Below are 17,971 nucleotides of genomic sequence, written 5' to 3' on the forward strand. Positions count from 1 at the left end.
TTAAACAAGGGCTTCCTCTTTCCCTTACAATCCTCATTTGGTTCTGCTGTGAATTTGTGACATCATGGAATATTTCCATAGCAAAAACATGGTGGCAATTTAAACACAGGATTATAAGTTTACAGAAGAATCAAGGATCACACCTTTACTCAAGAACAAATATCTACAATAATAGCTGGTGAAAAACAACAGAAAATTATTAGCCACCCAACACCTGTCAAGGATTGAAATAATTCTATATTTTTAGCCCTACTTTATACAACTTAGAAAGATAAAAATGTAAAGGGATAGATGATAGGGTAATTTCATATGATGGAGAGATTTCAGAAATCTAAGAGTAACCAAATTCTTCGGACAGCAAGAGGGTGAAAACAGATCATATCAACTCCATTGTCCTAGCATTTAACATCTGCCTACCAGTTGTGCAATGTGTTTATGTGTATCTTAGTTCCCTCTGCTGTTTGGATGCTAACATGACGAAACTTATCTTTAACTGGTTTATGACAGGCAGATGTTACAAAGAGCAACTTATCTGTATGTTGGGTAGCTCATAATCAAAGGTAAAATGCACATGAGCATTTGTTTGCCATGAATTGTATGTATAGGTATGTTGGCATTTAATTATTTACTTATATAAATGGGCAAGAACAAAGTTGGCCTTCTGAGAAAAATAGAAAAAATATTAGTATATACAAACACATTCAGTACAGAATTTTCATACAGTTCATAGTAAGTGGGGGTTTTGTTGTTGGTTTTTTATATTTTTTGTTTTAATAAATATTTATTTCATTACAGCTCAGGGTTCAAGTCAAGCCACGAATAGCCCTGGGCTAGAAGCTATGAATACTAGGTTGTACTCTCTAATGAAGCGGCTTTCCCCAGCTCTCTAGCAGGATGGGTTTCATTGGAATCATAATGCCAAAGCTCCCCCAAGATACATTCAGACTGACTTTTTAAAAGGCGGTTCCCATCATGGAGGATGGTGCAGCTCAAACTACATTCATATTTAGTAGTGATAACCAGGAAGGACTGGTGGAGACAAAGGATGCACATCCTCTTGACCATACCACAACAGTGCTTTCTCCCCATCAAGTCCAGAAATAGAGTTGGATAGTGCCACAGAATCAACTGACTCTTCTAATTGCACATAGGAAGGGTAATATCCATGAATAGCAAGTTGTCTCCATATGAAGATGATGAGATTGAGGGAGAATAGATAAGAGATTGAGGGAGAAGGGATAGCTCAGTGGTTTGAGCATTGGCCTGCTAAACCCAGGGTTGTGAGCTCAATACTTGAGGAGGCCACTTAGGAATCTGGGGCAAAAATTGGTCCTGCTAGTGAAGACAGGGGGCTGGACTTGATGACCTTTCAAGGTCCCTTCCAGTTCTAGGAGATTGGTATATCTCCTATTATTATTATCTCAACATACAGCTGGCCAAAGTCTTAATAAATGAAGCCTCTGGATTTTAAATGTCTTTAAATCCTGACTGTTAAAATCCACTGAAAGCCTCAGTAAAATATATCTGCTTTTAAATTATGTCCATTTACTGGCAAATTTAATCTATTTCAACATTTTTCAGACCTACTACAAGAACCATAGGATTCATCTATGTAATAGAATTTATAAATGTGTTATACTTTAGGCTGTTCCACAAGAAAAATCACAGCTTAATTAAGTTAACTAAGCTGATTAAGCCTTGCTCTTTCACCTATTACAGGAAATATTTAGCCCTGGAGCAATCCTAAAGGCACCTCATGCAGCACATTACATGTTTTGTAGAGATACTGAGTACTCAGTCACGGGAGATAGAGGAAGAAGCCAACACCCCACATTGTCAGCCTGCCTGCAAAAGAGCAGCAGAAGCAAGACTCCCTTCTTGCCTGAAAGGTAGGTACTGTGCTATAAAGGAATAGCACAAACTGAGAGAATAGTACTAAAAAAAGTCCACATCTCTGGGACTATGCTAACTGCAATTATTGTATAATTAAGTCTCTGATACTACCATTTGAGTCAGTGTATTTGCAAACAGCTCATACAAAGAGGTTTAAACATAATAGATAATAGCATCTTTGTTTTCAGCTAAATTTAGTTCCAAGTCTTGCCTTTGCTGCATCTTATGAGTTCATGTTGTTAAAATAATTCTTTAAACCTTTCAAAATGTCTAAAAGCAATTTTCTAGTCAAATAAAAAAGTAGCTAAATAGGAACGCAAAATGCTTATCTTTGCTCCTGCTGGTGCAAGGGTGCTGCTCTGCGTCTCAGAAAGATTTCTGGCACAGTGAGAAAACCTGGTCAATTTCAGATTCTTTCCTGGGACCTGTCTGAAGTGTCGACAAGCAGCTAAGCTGAATATTAATATGCTCTCCATCATCAAAAGCTGTTGCATACCCAAAGGATGAGAAATATTTTAATCAGCTTTCAGCTTGTCTAGCAAAAGTCAGTTTATTCCTTTGGGATTATACATCTATGTGCTCAATTTTTGTCTCTGTGCTCTCTCTATATATATTACTTTTGAAACTAGCAGTAAAGAGCCCAAATCTGCTGTTTTGTCAGAAAAGCCATTTAATGCTGTGATTCAATTACAATATTTTAGATTTAACAAGAACATCTAATAGATGAAAAGCAAAGGAAAAAAGAGTTGAGAAACCAGCCCTTTAGTGTCTTTGTTTTACACAGTAACATTTTTTTAAAGAAACCGGGGCCCAGTTGGCTTTTTTTTTGTTTTCTTTAGTTAGATATTTTCATCAGTATGATGAGTTTTCAGCAGTCATCCCTCTATCTCTCTAGCCTCCATTTTTTTTACAATCATCATGCAAGCTATAAGGTTTTGATTGATACAATTCCTTAGAGAAATTACAATAATGCTATGGTTGACAACTATAGCTATACAGATATATATGTAGACACATGACATATTATATATAAATAAAACACTTGAGAGGTATTTGAAGCTAAGCATTTGCCACATTTTTTGTACATCTTCAAAACTGTAGTAGGGTAGTAAGCCTAGCTTTACTGTGATTCCTCAGAGAGACTATGTCAATTACTGTGCTGCTGCACTAATGAACACATTGCTTAGGAGTAACTAGACAAGACCTATATAAGTGCAAAACATTATTTATTATCAGTGATTTTTTAAGCCTTCCAAAAAGAGTATGAAGTCTCAGACTAATTTAGAGTCAGGGTTCCTTGTGCACCTCCCACTGTGTGTCTATGTGAATACCATACAGAGTTACAAGGTCTGTATTTTGCTCCATCCCCGCTGTCCTGAGAGAGCACACACCACAGAGGAGATGCCATGGCTCCGTCCCTCTCTCCATGAAGAGATGGCTAGTGCACAGGGGGTAGAAAGCTGTCTCTGATAAAGATTTTCAAGTAGGTGCTCTGCCTCTGTTCACCTGGGAATTCCAGGAGGCACAACATGGACCTCTGTGTAGACATGGCTTTGGGGGGAAAGCATCAGCATATGGTGGTTTGTAAAATAGTTGCCATCCAAATCCTTCTACACGGACATATCTCATTATAGTGAAACAATATGTTCATTCTTTATTTTTGTGCAAATGTGTAAATGCTAATGGCCTGATACTGCAAAGTGCTTGCAACTTAGAACTGCTATTTCTCCAGCCAGAAATGTGAAACAGGACAGAAATGAGGCCTAATACTTAAAGCAGTGCAATGGGTAATGGGACAATCCTAAATGCTATTGCTTTCTCTGCCACTGAATTACTGTGTAAACTTGTACAATTCACTCATTCAAACTGTGACCCACAACACCATTTGCAAAATGGCCAGACTGCTACTTATCAAGCTCACAGAAATGTTGGCAGGCTTTATCAATAAACATTTGCAAAGCACTTGAGATACAAGGCCAAAATGTTGTTATTAAACATACATATGTAAATCTGAGTCATGTTAGCTATCGCATAACTATATTGATTCTAAACATCTAGGCAACACAAACTGTAACAATTTCCTTTAGCCTCCAACAACACATTTAGCTGAATGTCACCTGCTAAGTACTGGGGAAAATGCATCACGGGTGTAACTCCACTGACACCATTCTCATTGACACCACATCTGAATTGACCCCCTGTCACTGGTCTTTAAGCCACTCTATTACTATTATTTTTAAAAGATTCAAAATGAGTCCTATGAATAGGGATGCCATTTAGTCCAATTGTGATAAACAATCACATTATTACATAGAAAACAACTTAAGAAGATTTGTTACGCTTAAACTTTAATATAAAGCCTCTGCTGTGAGAATTATTTAGAGTTCAGATTCACTGGCGGTCCAAGGAGGGCTGCCAAAACCCGATGTTAAGTAGAGACATTTGAGAAAAGCCAATAATTACTTTCCTGCTGCAGCATGGTAAACATTAAATAGATAAGCTGCATTTTATTGTGACTACAGCTTCAGGATTACTAAACGGAAGTGTGTGTAGTAAGCAAAATAAATGAAAAGTGCAGAAAAGTCTTGCCCAAGAGCTCATAAGAGCCGGGACTGGAAACTGAAATGGATTCCTGGATTTTATATGGGGAATGATCAGGATATGCAATATGGGACTAACTCCTGCAATTCAATTAACTCAGGCAGAACTTTGCCCATACGCACTGCCCTCTTGAGGCAGAGCTCGTCATCACTGGACCTTACTTTACAATTGGATCCATGCGGATAAACCTCATGCCCACACAGATCTGCACTGACTCAAATCTTCTCTCTCACTGGCAAGATGATAGTGAATAGTTCTTTTACAGCTACCATAATTTCTGTATATTTTCGGTTATGGTAAAAAAACAGATGTGGAAATTGATAACAGTGCTTAAAGTTTGCCACCTAAATACCTATTTTAGACACAGAAATTTTGACTTAGGGGCACTAGATTTTGAAAATCAGGCTTAAATTACTTGCTCAGATTACACAAAGTTGGTGATGGAACTAGGGTTAGAAGATCCCAGGTTTCCTGATTCCCATTTCCAGACCTGATCCACCAGACCACAGTGCCTTACATGGCAAGTCACTGAATTATTCTGAGCTTCAACTTCCTTATCTATAAAAAGTAGGCTGTGATTTTTACCATAAATGAAATTCTGAAAAAACAAACAAACCTGTAGTAACTACAAAAAGAGCTATTCTCCTATGATTTTGCTAATAAGAGAGAGGATTGGGGATCAGACAGAATAGGAGTGGCACAGTTCCTGGAAATAGTGACTGTTAGACAAGCATCTTCTCTTTTGCTCCCATCCACATTTACAAATTATGAGTAAAATGCAACTATATCTGTCCATGCTACAGAATTTCCACTTGGCCTTAGCAGCTAGCATGGGAATGACAACACCCATCACAAAGTGATGGTCAAGTCACTAAAGAGAGCTAGCAGTAAAAAAAAGGGTTTAACAAGTATTCACTGTACTGTGAAAAATTACAGCAGATGATGACATTTTAATCACACTCATTTGATTTATTTCCCGTAGTTTATAACTTTGTCATAATAAAAAGTTCTCTGGTCAGAAACTTTTTTTAACCCACAACCATACCTTTTAACATATTACACACACACACACATACATTCACACACTTCTAAGTAATGAGTACAAACAAAATAGAAGTTTTGTGTTTCTTATCATTCCTGTGGCCCTGTAACTCAACACTAATAGCCATTTACTTGAAGTATATCAGAGAATAAACTGAATAATTGGTCTAATTAAAAAAAAAAGTTTCAACCACATAGGTGTTGCTTTTTTCTATAGAAGTTAATATATATTTTCAGCAGAAAGTCGTCACAACTTTCATCAGATTTATAAAATTAAACAATGAAATGTCTCTCTAAAACTTATGATGGGCTTTTGGATCAATAATCAGCCTATTAAAAGTGACAGTACAATAATACTACAACAGACAAATTATAAGCCTCTAAAAGTGGGTAAATATTAACTGATCAATCAAAGATAGATCATGCATGTGGTGCATATGTGTTCATCCAAGATATTAGCATAAATACAGCATAATAAATATATATAAAAACCATGCTAGCCTCATGATTAAAGGCCTGATTCTGCTCCCATTGAAGTCTATGATATAATTCCCATTGACTCTGATGGGGCAGTATAAAGCACTGAAGACATACTGTATGTCTAGCTATACCTTTGTATAATTCCTTTAGTTAGGAGACTAGCTTAATTCATAACAATTGCAATAAACTGATGTATACACACACACATACATACGTGGACGTGCATGCATGTACAGATTCTGCAATTTGATCTGTGCAGGCAGACCCTTGTCTCTGCATAGTGTGCCAGTCAAGGCTACAAGGTTCAATATGGGCCCAGAGATCAGATTCCATGAATCTGATTGTAGATTGGGATGTGTGTATATATATATATGCATATAAAAGTGAGAGAGAGAGGAACTTATTTAAATAACATTAAATTTTGTAGCAGAAGTCTAGTAATTTAAAACTGAAGGTAACCCCCACTCCCAACCACACACTTACCTCACAACACTGTCCTAACTCCCTCCCTGACATGTATCCGATACCCTACTGCACACAAATTGGGGTTGCCAGGCCTCAGCTTTGAGTTTGCTGGGTTATGCCAACCCTCATGTTTTCAAGAGTTGTTTTTTAAGTATACCATAGGAGTTACAGGGCTTTTCATCTCAACATTCCCAGTTAGTAATAGAAATGTTAGAAGTGCTTCATACCAACAGAGCTCAGATCTCAACTAGCTCATGTAAGGGTTAAAAATAGAAAGTGCTATCCACTGGTTTGCTCTGATGTTCCTGTAGATATTGTCACTGGATGTATCCTCAGTAGAATTCTATTCAACACCTCTGTCTTTAAGTACAAAGCTGTAGGCTGTAGCAGCTTTAGGAAACATAAGTATCCTTTTTTCTACTGCACAGTATCTGTGTGTGAAATTCTCTAAAGGGGTTTAAGTATTTACCCTGAACACTATCAGACAGTTTCTAAAATTTTCCTTATCCTGTTGCAAAAACACTTCAAAGAGAATCATAAACACACTCCTTTGTGCTTTCAGCACATATTTTGTTTTGGAAGCTTAAGTCTGAATTCTCTCAGAATAGTAAATATATATTTTAGGAAGATGTTGTGCACGACTATTTTTTAAAAATTTTGTTAATGATTCTCCAGTAAACAATGCTGAACGTGCTCTCTCTTTTCTGAGTAGTGGAAATACTGGAGTCAAAGAAATTAGTGGGATAGAAAAAGGAAAGAAACTAATAAAAATACCAGACTTCAGTATTAGTTTTTTAAGTAAGGGTAAATTTCTCTGAACATTTCAATCCTGGTATGCATAAAAATTGACCTAACAAAAAAAGTATCTTTATTTAAAGGGTCTGGTATAAGCAGATAAGAAAAGCCCAGAAATTCAGGAGTTATGGCTGAAATTCAGTCCTTTAAGTAGCCATGTTTTGCAGCTCAGTAGGCAAATATGATCACCTGGCAGTCTGAGGCCCTCCATCACAGGACTGTGACAACTGCAATATCTAAGCACAATGTGAAAGTTAGGGACGGAATTTAAGCCTTAATTCAAAATTTCCTAACTTTTGGCTGTCAAAATCAGATCCTGATAACATCTAGCACTTACATAACAACTTACATTTTCAAAGCCCTGAAGAGATATTAACTAATCAACCTGCCAATTTCTTGAATCTAATTTTAGCTGTTTAAAACTGTCAAAATAACAGAAAATTCCAAGGATTTATTTTGAAAAGATAGACTGTTTGCCTTATAGATCATCATAGTTATTTTGGCACTGATACACATTTAAACCTTTTAAAATGTTGGGAAAAATATAAACAATATGACAGTCCTGGACTGAGATTCTATATCTTAAGCTTCAACCTAGACTCAATTTTTACCACCAATCTATAAGCTCCTGACAATAGTGGCTTATAGCAGAAACTCTGAAATATCTTCATATATAGCAACAGTAGCAAATAATGAAATAGAATTCAAAAAGGAAACAAAGAAAAATAATCTAACAAGTAAATATTTTGTCTCTCCAATTTAAATTTAAGTGAAAGAATGATAGAAAGGTACCATTGAGGATAACAACAACAAGAAGAGCATGATTAGTTGTACTGTTACTAAAAAAAAAATCTCTGAACCTCTAAGATGAAACAGTTGTGCTTCAAGATACCAGACTGCATGGAATGACACTTCATTCATTATAATCACATAAAATTTATACATTCCTGTATGTACAGTACATTTATAAATTAAAATGAATGGTATGCTGCATTTAATCATTATTAACTGTTTAAGCATGCCAAAACAGTAAGCAAATGGTATGAGATTTCCTGAATTTAGACTACTTTATTAACAATTAAATGCCAAAAGCTTACGCTTAGCTTCTGTATGTTTCATGCCTTCAAGTGAGACCTTTTTACAGTAGACAAACAGTTATGCTATTAAAACTCCAAGTCACTTCTATATTTCTGTACATTTTAGTGCCATAATTTTCTTCCTCTTGCCAAATGCCTACATAAATGGGTGGGATGAAATGGAGCCTAGCTTACCTAACATAATTATATATGTTGTGATTTTATACTGCAATGAAACCGATACATTTTAATAATCCCAGTCTTGGCTCTTACCCGCTAAAGTCAATAAAGGTTATTAAGGCCAACTGCTATATAAATACGTTGCTCCATTGCAAAATGGTCTGTCAAAGCAGGAAATACAATTTATGACAAACAACACTACTAGTGTCTTCATTTTTTAAAAGGAACATTAGATATGTTAACAAAAATCTTGAAGATTTGTCATTCAGGTGTAAAATCAAAGTCGATTCACTTTTCATTTCACAAACAAAACCATACCAGTGATTCACATTTTACTTGACCAAATTTACATTAGAGTTAAAAAAAAAAAGTCTTAGAATTTCCCCATTTCCTTATTTTTAATTCTTTCTTTTCCCACAGCTTTGCTGAAGTATTAAACATTTTTATAGGTAAAATAAATGTCAGTTTGTGAGGTTTGCATGATATCAGACCCTGAGAGACAAATTGTCTCTCCCCTGAATCTCAGAACAGCTACAGCAAGACTTCTTCACATCACATGAGATTTCAGCTTTTCAGACTTCTCTTTACCCAGAAAGCAAAGCTTGTACAGTCCCTTTCAAATGGTAACTCTCTCTTTGAATTCAGTGAGCACTTATCCTGATGTTGCACATGATAATGTGGTAATCTTGGATGACTTTTTTTTTTTTTAATACAAACATTTGAATAGCCTTCATATTTTTAAGGGGGGAGGAAGGGCGGTGAAGACTGGTCAACCTGCTTTGGATTTAAGGGCTCATAAATTCATGAGGTAATATTATGGGGAAATGTGATGTTTTATCAGAATGTCATTCAAATGAAAGGTTTAACATTTACATCACAAGAGTGAGCCCTGAGTAAAACTATCCTCAGGGAAAGAAATGCCAGGAATAAACATTATGATAAAACTGTATGCTTACTATAATGTATAAAAATATTAAATAGAGCCCTGAGGTTTGGAGACATTGGCTTAAACTTTTTTGAATTATTATTTTGTTGCGACACTGGAGCAATTACAGTTAGCAGAATTAGAAGCAGTTTTGGAAAAAATATTTTTTTATAAAAATTTATCTTTAAACAGGAAAACATAAAACAAAAACAAAGAGACCAAGACTTGCTTTTGTAAAATTCTAGATATATACATGTAAAAATGCATGATAAGAGTTGTACGGCTCATATAAAGGTAAAGAAAAATTAACTGCTTATTAAAGTATTTCCTTTTAGAAGGAAACCCCAATAGTGCTTCTGTACAGACAAAATTAACAGTATCAAGACATTCAGAATTTAGATTTTTTTCTAAATTATACACTAAAATGATTTTTTATACTCATTCAGCTAAAATGATTATAATTTACAGAAATATATTGACAGTAGACTGGCAGGTACCTCCAGAAATGTTGTTTTGATTTAACTTATTTTGATAGAATCCAAATGTGCACGAAAACACTGCACTTTTTATGTTAAATTGCTGTTGAATTTGTTAACCCACAATTGATTTCCTGTGTTATGGAATCTTAGAGATTACAGCTAACTTGAAGCAACAGGGATCATTCTTGACAGTTAATGCTAAATTTCTATGTATTTTCTCAAGCCCAGAATTGTTGTTACTTTAATACTGCAGCTCAACAATGCCCCCTACTGTCAGTTTTTAAAAGACTGTGATACATGCTGCAGGTATAAAGAGAAAGAACAGAACTAAAAAAGGCTGCTTCTGGGTCCCAAATACAGTAAGCACCAAATTTACTTAAAGACTCATCAAAACAACAGACATTCTCAATTAAAATTCTCTACTGTCTCCCTCAATAGCTGAAATTAATTGTGATTCATGTGTTAGAAATCATAAAACATTAAAGCAATTTTTAAAATTTAAATTAGAAGCAGCTTCTGTCTTGGCCTAAGCCTTCAGTTTGCTGATAAATATCATCCTGAGGCCTGTTGAAAGGAGATACACTGACGCCACCATGTTTCTAATTAGAGACACATGGTAATGTCACACCAATTGCAGAAAACCTAGCCCTTGAGAATTTCTGTGTGTGCTGTTTTTCCATGTTCCCAACACACAATGGTTATAAAATAACAATCAAACAATCTTGCGTCTGCCTCACTAAGTCTTTGTATTACAAGAAAATAGATTGTTATTTCAAGGAAAAATAAACTGAAAAGCTTTTTTAAAAAATGACAAGTCATTTGAGATCGAAAAACATCAGCAGAATGGGAGTGCATGTGGATTTAAAGAAGAGAGACAAATGCATTAAAAAAAATAAAAGTTACAAATCACTTCTTTCTTCACTGGTAAAATCCAGGGCTCTCTGATTTCTTTCTGCAGCTGGTAGGAGCACAAACATCTACATTCTGGTTTTCTGTAATGTTTTGAGTGTTTGTGATACCAGTTGCTGCAGAAAAAGCGCACGATGTAGAACTTGAGCTCCAGTAGGCAAAAACATTTTTCTGTTCATGGTATAGTGTGAACTGTTATCTGCTATTGTTAGTGAAGGAAGAAACTTTCTTCAAACTGAAAGTTACACATGAGGCCTGATCCGTGTACCTGTAACTAACATTGATGAGTTGTCAGTACTCTGCAACTCTCAGGATCAGGTCCAAATTCAATGCCACAGAAACCTAACAACTACTCAAAGCAGATATTCAGGCTTCTTGTCTACAGTGGGGATTTGTCCAAGGTCAGGTCTACACTACAAAGTTTTGCCAACATAGCTATGTCAGTCAGGTATGTAATGAAGTGTGATACCTGATCACCATTGGTATGCTGGCAAAAGTCCCTAGTGTAAACACAGTTATACCAGTAAAACTGCATTTTTGCTGGTGTAGCTTATTTCACTCAGGGCACTAGAAGAACTATACCAGCAAAAGGACAGTTTTGCTGGTATAAGCTGTGTCCACACTAGGAGCATTTTACCAGTATAATATATCTTAGTGGCAAATCCTTCCATGTGTAGACCTGGCCGTAGTTACAGACATCTACAGCCAGTCACCAGTGCAAAAACTTCTTGTAGACAGGCAATACTTGAAACTACAGTAAACTGTGCCAGTACAAACAGAGTCTTCTAGCAGTTTCACAGTAATACATCATGGATTGCACAGGTATAGCTACATCAATGGCTGGCCACCAATGCAAATCCCCAGTGTAAGACAAGGGCAGGGATATATTTTCAAAGAACATAATGATGATCTTAGCCACTCAACTAGCATTGCTCAAGACACTATTTAGCCTTGTGTTCACTAGCATTCTTCTCTATTCTTGGTCTACCACAAGCACTGGTGAAACTGCATACAGATGTTTTTACCAGTAGAGCTAGGTACCTTGGTACTATATGAAAATAGCTACCTTGGTGCTATATGGGGATAGCGCTGAAAATTTTCTGTGAAGACAAATCGTTATGAAGTAATAACCCAGTATTTTGACATTATACTTTACAGTAGTCAAAATGGACACTAAGCAACATGTTCTGTTGTTTTTTGGTTTTGTTCATTTTGTTTTGCTATTTTATTCCCTCTCCTGCTTTGCTGCGGGATTGGAAGGAAGCACTGGCATTATAGAGAGCACACAAATATTGAAAATTTAAAACCTGATTCTACAACGCAGTTACAATGGGTTCTGCATGCAAAGCATCTGCAGAATTAGGTTCTTAAGAGCTTTAGGCTATTTGATAGTACTTACCATAAACTCCATCTTTTTCCAGAATCCTTCCAATTTTGCCATTGGTTCAAACCACCAATCAGTGCACTTCCTATAGCGTTTGCCCTGAAACCAAAACTGCCTAAGCCACTCAAATTCGACCTGCAAAGAGATGAATGATATGTAAGGAGGCATAAATAATCTGTGCTCATTACTTGGAAAAACATATGAATCTATTCACATCTGTGCTGCTACTTATAAGATGGGGGCATTGAGAGTTTCTCCAATAACAAGTAGTTTCCAAAGGCAACTTTACACACAGAAATGCAAGCTATTTTTAATTTTCTTTTTCATGTCAATTTATGGTCTGTGCCAAAGCCCACCATAGTCAATGCAAAACCTCCCACTGATTTCAACTGGCTTTAGATTAGCCCAAGGGTGCTTATAAAAGGTGCCTGATTGACAGCTCTGGAATCCCAAATCCTCTTTCCACCTATAGAACTGTACTGTGAAGATAATAATAGTGCAAGTTTCCTCACACCACACACACAAACATGGCTCAACCCTTGGCTTACTAAACTACCACTATGGGAGGGAAAATAGTTCAGTCCCCATAAATATTGGCCAATCTGATAACAATTTCAAGAAGTGCATGTATTAGTACCAGTTGTGGTTTTTATGATGGAGACACCAGTACTGATACTATACGATAATTTCAAATAGGTCGCCAAACTACCACCAGATGATAAATTTTAGCCAAAGAGATCTGGATGGGAGACCTAGAGATGAAATGATCTGTTTCCCAATACCAATTCCTCTGACCCATCAGCTCTATCATTTACTGCTTGGGGGCCCCAAAACAATTCTTTGTGCTGCCTCCATCAATTCTTCATTCACATAAAACAAACATTTCTTATTCTAGCTATGCAGAGTGACACACACTGCAAAAGCAAAAAAGGGTGCGCTCTGCTTAATTCCAGGTCACCTGAAGTCACAGATTCTGGGAGTTTTTCAGAGTGATGCAGCAGCAGACATTATGCTAGTGATGCCTCAACTACCACAGCACTGCACTTAAGCATGCAGACAGCCTTGTCAAGCTCACATAAGAGAATATTTTCCTAGATTACAAGGTATGCTTGGCAACACTCTTTTCATTTTTTAGGATTATTTTATATTCTTCAGCATATAAACTACTTTTGAAGTCATACAGTACACCTCCATTTACTGTAGTAAAATATATTTTCCTGACTCCTATCCAAGGCTAGTTCTATGCTGCAGCAGAGTACTGTGGGAGATGGGATGTCACCAACAGAGTTTATGCTGAGGTAATAAAAAAGGTAATAATTGGAGATATCCCATCTCCTAGAACTGGAAGGGACCTTGAAAGGTCATTGAGTCCAGCCCCCTGCCTTCACTAGCAGGACCAATTTTTGCCCCATATCCCTAAGTGGCCCCCTCAAGGATTGAACTCACAATGCTGGGTTTAGCAGGCCAATGCTCAAACCACTGAGCTATCCCTCCCCCTCATGGAGCCAATGATCTGAGACATTGAAGGATCTGACACACCTCAAGAAGCTAAAGTGACAAGAAAGCTATGTTTAAAAAATAGTTATAGTTATTATGTGCTGCACACCTCTTTAAGCCCAGGAGCACTAGGCACGTAACACACAATAGATAACCCGTGTGGGTTGTTTTTAATACCATACTTGCACATCATTCAGTACTGTAGTTATAAAACATCATTAAGACTGTATAACACACTGATTATTGTTCAAGCATAGTGATTCCATTCATCTTAATACCCCGCCCCCCCCCAGTCTCTGTTTTTCATTTGTTGTTCTTTTTGTTGATTTTTTTTTTATTAGTGATTTACAGTTCTGGTCTCTTAGATTTTTGTATTTATCTTTGTTATGGTAGTTATGTTTCACACAGAGGCTCAAAGCTGCTTTAATCTTCACTTTTACCACAAAGAATTCTTTTGTTTACCCCTTTGAAATCTGATGAGGCAAACAAATGCAACCTCTGAAGGTGAAACAATAATGAAAATGGCTTAAAGCCCTCACCTGAGAACACCTTGTAACCAACAGAACAGCTACAAAAGACTGAAAGTTGTTTTAGTTGACACTAACTAAATGTTTGTTTGATATGTGTAACTGATTTCAATAAAAGCAGTTAAGCAAAAAAGCTGTACATACAATATTAAAACAACCCCATTGGTAAAACTTATCAACAGGATTAGAAGACATTAGTTGAGGTAAATCTTAAATGTTTTGAAAGTGTCATTCATCTTTTCTTAGTACTCAGGTTTAACAGCATATGTCCTTCCTAATAAAGGTCAAGTAAAGTTTATTGCTCTTAAAGCATTATCCAGGTATGAAGTGTCGAGATGCATTTTGCCAGGCCTCTCTGGGACTGATTTTCAGGTGTGTTAAGAAGTAACATCTTGCACTGACTTTAACTGGAGTTCTGAGTGCTCGGTACTGCTGAAAATAAGGCCCAATGGTAATTTTTTTGCTGGCTTCCTCCATTAAAAAGGCAATACCCTATAAAGTCTGGCAACCACAGCGTTTCAGGAAATAAACCATACTGGGTCATTAATCAATAAAGAATTCTGCTTTAAAAATAAAAAACAAATCAATGTGACAACATGACCCATTGTGACAGGAATGTGAATTCAGTCAATCTGATTTTTGACTAATTATATTGATTTGTCCTCTTGATCTATGTAAATTAAATCTAATTTAAATCTTTGGCACCCTGGTCACATTTTAAATACACCCTGGGCTTAACTGACAGGCAGTAATGGAAACTGTGGCAGCACCATTTACTAGCACAGCGTGAATGCTGCAACTACAGCCGCACGGCTTAGTGACTTGTGACCTAGAAGAGCTGTATTATTCTCTAGGTTTTAGAGGTAAAGTTTAGTGGTAGGCTAGTTAATTTTGTGCAGGATTAGTTGATCCCTCTAGGGGGGAGCATGCCAACCATGCCAAATTGTGACATATGTGCTTGTTTAATGATATGGACTACTGGTCACCAAAGATCTCAAACTGAGGTCCAAATTCATTTTACCTAGTGTCTCAACTTAGCGTCTATATGGAGTTAAATAAAGATGAAAGGTCAATCAAAGTTTTATCCACTACGTTAGTCTTCAAGTTGATCTTCATGAAGTAGTGCAGGCAGGCAGTTATTTGGTGGCTAGAGCAAGAACTGAAAGTCAGGTGACTCCTGACTCTGCAAAGGACCCTCTCTGTGGCCATGATGTCACCATCTGTTTACTCATCTGTAAAAGAGCGATAGTGCTACTTATTTTTGTAACAAGCCTTTTGGGATCCTCTGAAAGATAAGTACACTTATTCTTTTAATTTAATGCATGGTAGCTATCTTCCTATCACATTATAGACTAGGGTGACCAGATAGCAAGTGTGAAAAATCGGGATGGGGGTGGGGGGTAAGAGGTGCCTATATAAGAAAAAGCCCCAAAAATCGGGACTGTCCCTATAAATTTGGGACATCTGGTCACCCTATTATAGACATACCCTGAGATAAGCAGAGTTAAATATTTTCCCAACATTATTAGAAGTTATATTCAGAGTTATACTCTCCCCTTCTTTCCTTCATTAAAACCAATCAACTCTTTAACATCATCTTTTCTTGGATCAACTAGGAGTTAATGAGGCATTCACACCTGCCTTCCTACTTCCCACACTTTCTATGAATAGGAGGATGCGAGGAAGAAAAAAAAAATCAAACATTGGAAGGTTTTTAAAAGGGTAGGGAGGACGAACTCCGTATAAAAACAAAAGGTCTGTTATATAAATCATTAGATTCAACACTTAAGGCCTTAGAATAAAACGAAATAGGACATATGAATGCAGCAATTCCAACAGATGGAAATCATAGTACAGTCACCAAAGAGCTAGACACACAAAGTAGCTGAGGTCAGTGAATATTCACATACCAGATTTGAATATCAGGTTAACAGTTGTGCCTCATCTTTGGCTACAGTTTCTCTGATGCAATTTTATATTGGAGACTTCCTTGTACAAAAACTAAACTGAATGCCAAGAATGAACATTTAAAAATAAATAAAAATAAAATAAAAAAACTTGGGCCCGATTTTGATCTCACTGTTTTTACTGCTGATTTACACCAGTGTTAAGTAAGACTGGAATCAGGCTTGTTATGTCTAACATCAACTCATCCTCAAGTTGTCCTTTAAACAATGATTAAAGGCTGATTTTTGGGTTTATAGTCAATACTCAGCAGTAAAAGGCCAACAGCACCATTTGACATTTTGTGAGCCTGTGGTCCTCAGTCAATTATTTAAAGGTATTGGTTATTAAATGCCACCTATGTAGGTGATCTATATTTCCTCTCTTTTGTACCAGCCAGCCACCAACTGTGCTGTCATTTCACACTGATGTGGTAAAACACACATTAACCTTACTTTTGCTGTGTACATCACCACTCTTCTAAGCAGCTGACCTAATAGTTTAACAACACAAACCTCTTTCAGTTTAGCTTTTTCTACATCACGCTATATTCAGGAATAAACTCGATCTACTTTTGCCATAAGGAAGGATTTGATGTATGCAAGGAAGTGACTGTTGCCAGACTAGAGGAACAGCAGACCATGAAACCATACGTTCAAACCTTGGTAATCAAAGTCCTGATCCAAAACCAACTGAAGTCAATGCCGCAGTCTCTGCAAGCCTAAATATTCACTAGCATTCAGCTATTGTGAAGTTACTGGGCTTGATCCTAACCATCACACAGCCAGCATCCTACTACTAAACTTCATATCACTCCAGAACACGAGCCCAGTGCTTGAAATGCAAAGCATAGGAAGGAGTTGGTTTGTTTTGCAAATATTTTATATTTATTATTTATATCCATGAGCATTTAAATCACCTGCTTGGCAATGTTTTGTTTTGTTTGGGGGTTTTTGTTTGTTTTTTTTAAAGGTGTCTGCTTATCTATGTGTTCTCCCAACTTTCTTACAGCTCAATTCCAGACCCACCCAGATAAAAGCACCCTTTGGAAGCCAAGAATGGTTCAGCACAGTCAACAGCTGAGCACTCAGTCAACTTTGCTAGATCATTTACTCCAATGTAAATTACTACTGATGAAACATCCCTTTAAGCAATCAGGTGATTAATTTAATTCAATCCCTAACACTGTGTGCATTGATGTTAAGCTACTGTACCTCACAACCGTAGAGATAATTACTTCTGTTCATCCTACTATACTTCGCTCATGAATACGCTGCCACTGAAGTATTTGTTTTGTAGTTACAACGTTTCAAGACTGACTACCTTGACAATCAGCAGGCGGACACTATTGAGAGTGCCATTATTTACAATTATGAGCTATGTGCTTGGAGTGAAATGGCTGTGTGAACAAAGCAACAGCGATTATGTGGTCAGTAATAACTCAAATGCAATCTCTGTTTTAAAGACAGAGGCCACGACACCAAGGTTATGACCAAAGAAATCTAACTTTTACCTGGCCATCCACCAGAGATGCAAGGAAGGAACTTCAGATTAACATCTGATCTCAAAGAGGACATGTCTAACAGTGAGACCTTGAGTAACCCTTACGTACAAATACGGTGTTAGCTTCAGCTGTGAGTGTGAACCAATGTTCAACTGTGGAATTTATAATCAGTCATTTCTAGCCTTTCAGCAAACCATTCATGATTCTTCCGATGCCTATTTCGGAGATGCCATCAAGGCAAAGTGACAATTTCAGAAAAAGTCATAGCATC

At 36.8% G+C, this 17,971-nt stretch overlaps 1 protein-coding gene across 9 annotated transcripts in view; it reads right to left on the reverse strand.

Moving 5' to 3' along the window:
• The window catches only part of FTO (FTO alpha-ketoglutarate dependent dioxygenase), a 332,160-nt gene that overhangs the window by 201,064 nt on the left and 113,125 nt on the right, over positions 1 to 17,971 (reverse strand). For 8 of the 9 annotated variants that reach the window (XM_039502941.1, XM_039502936.1, XM_039502935.1 and 5 more), the window contains exon 7: positions 12,244 to 12,363. In XM_039502941.1, the coding sequence (XP_039358875.1) occupies positions 12,244 to 12,363 (120 nt within the window). Of the gene's footprint in view, positions 1 to 7,425; positions 7,512 to 12,243; positions 12,364 to 17,971 lie in introns of those variants that run through there. The other variant, XM_039502942.1, reaches the window with a different exon arrangement.

This window comes from Mauremys reevesii, linkage group 16 (assembly GCF_016161935.1).
Source record: "Mauremys reevesii isolate NIE-2019 linkage group 16, ASM1616193v1, whole genome shotgun sequence".
NCBI lineage: Eukaryota > Metazoa > Chordata > Testudines > Geoemydidae > Mauremys > Mauremys reevesii.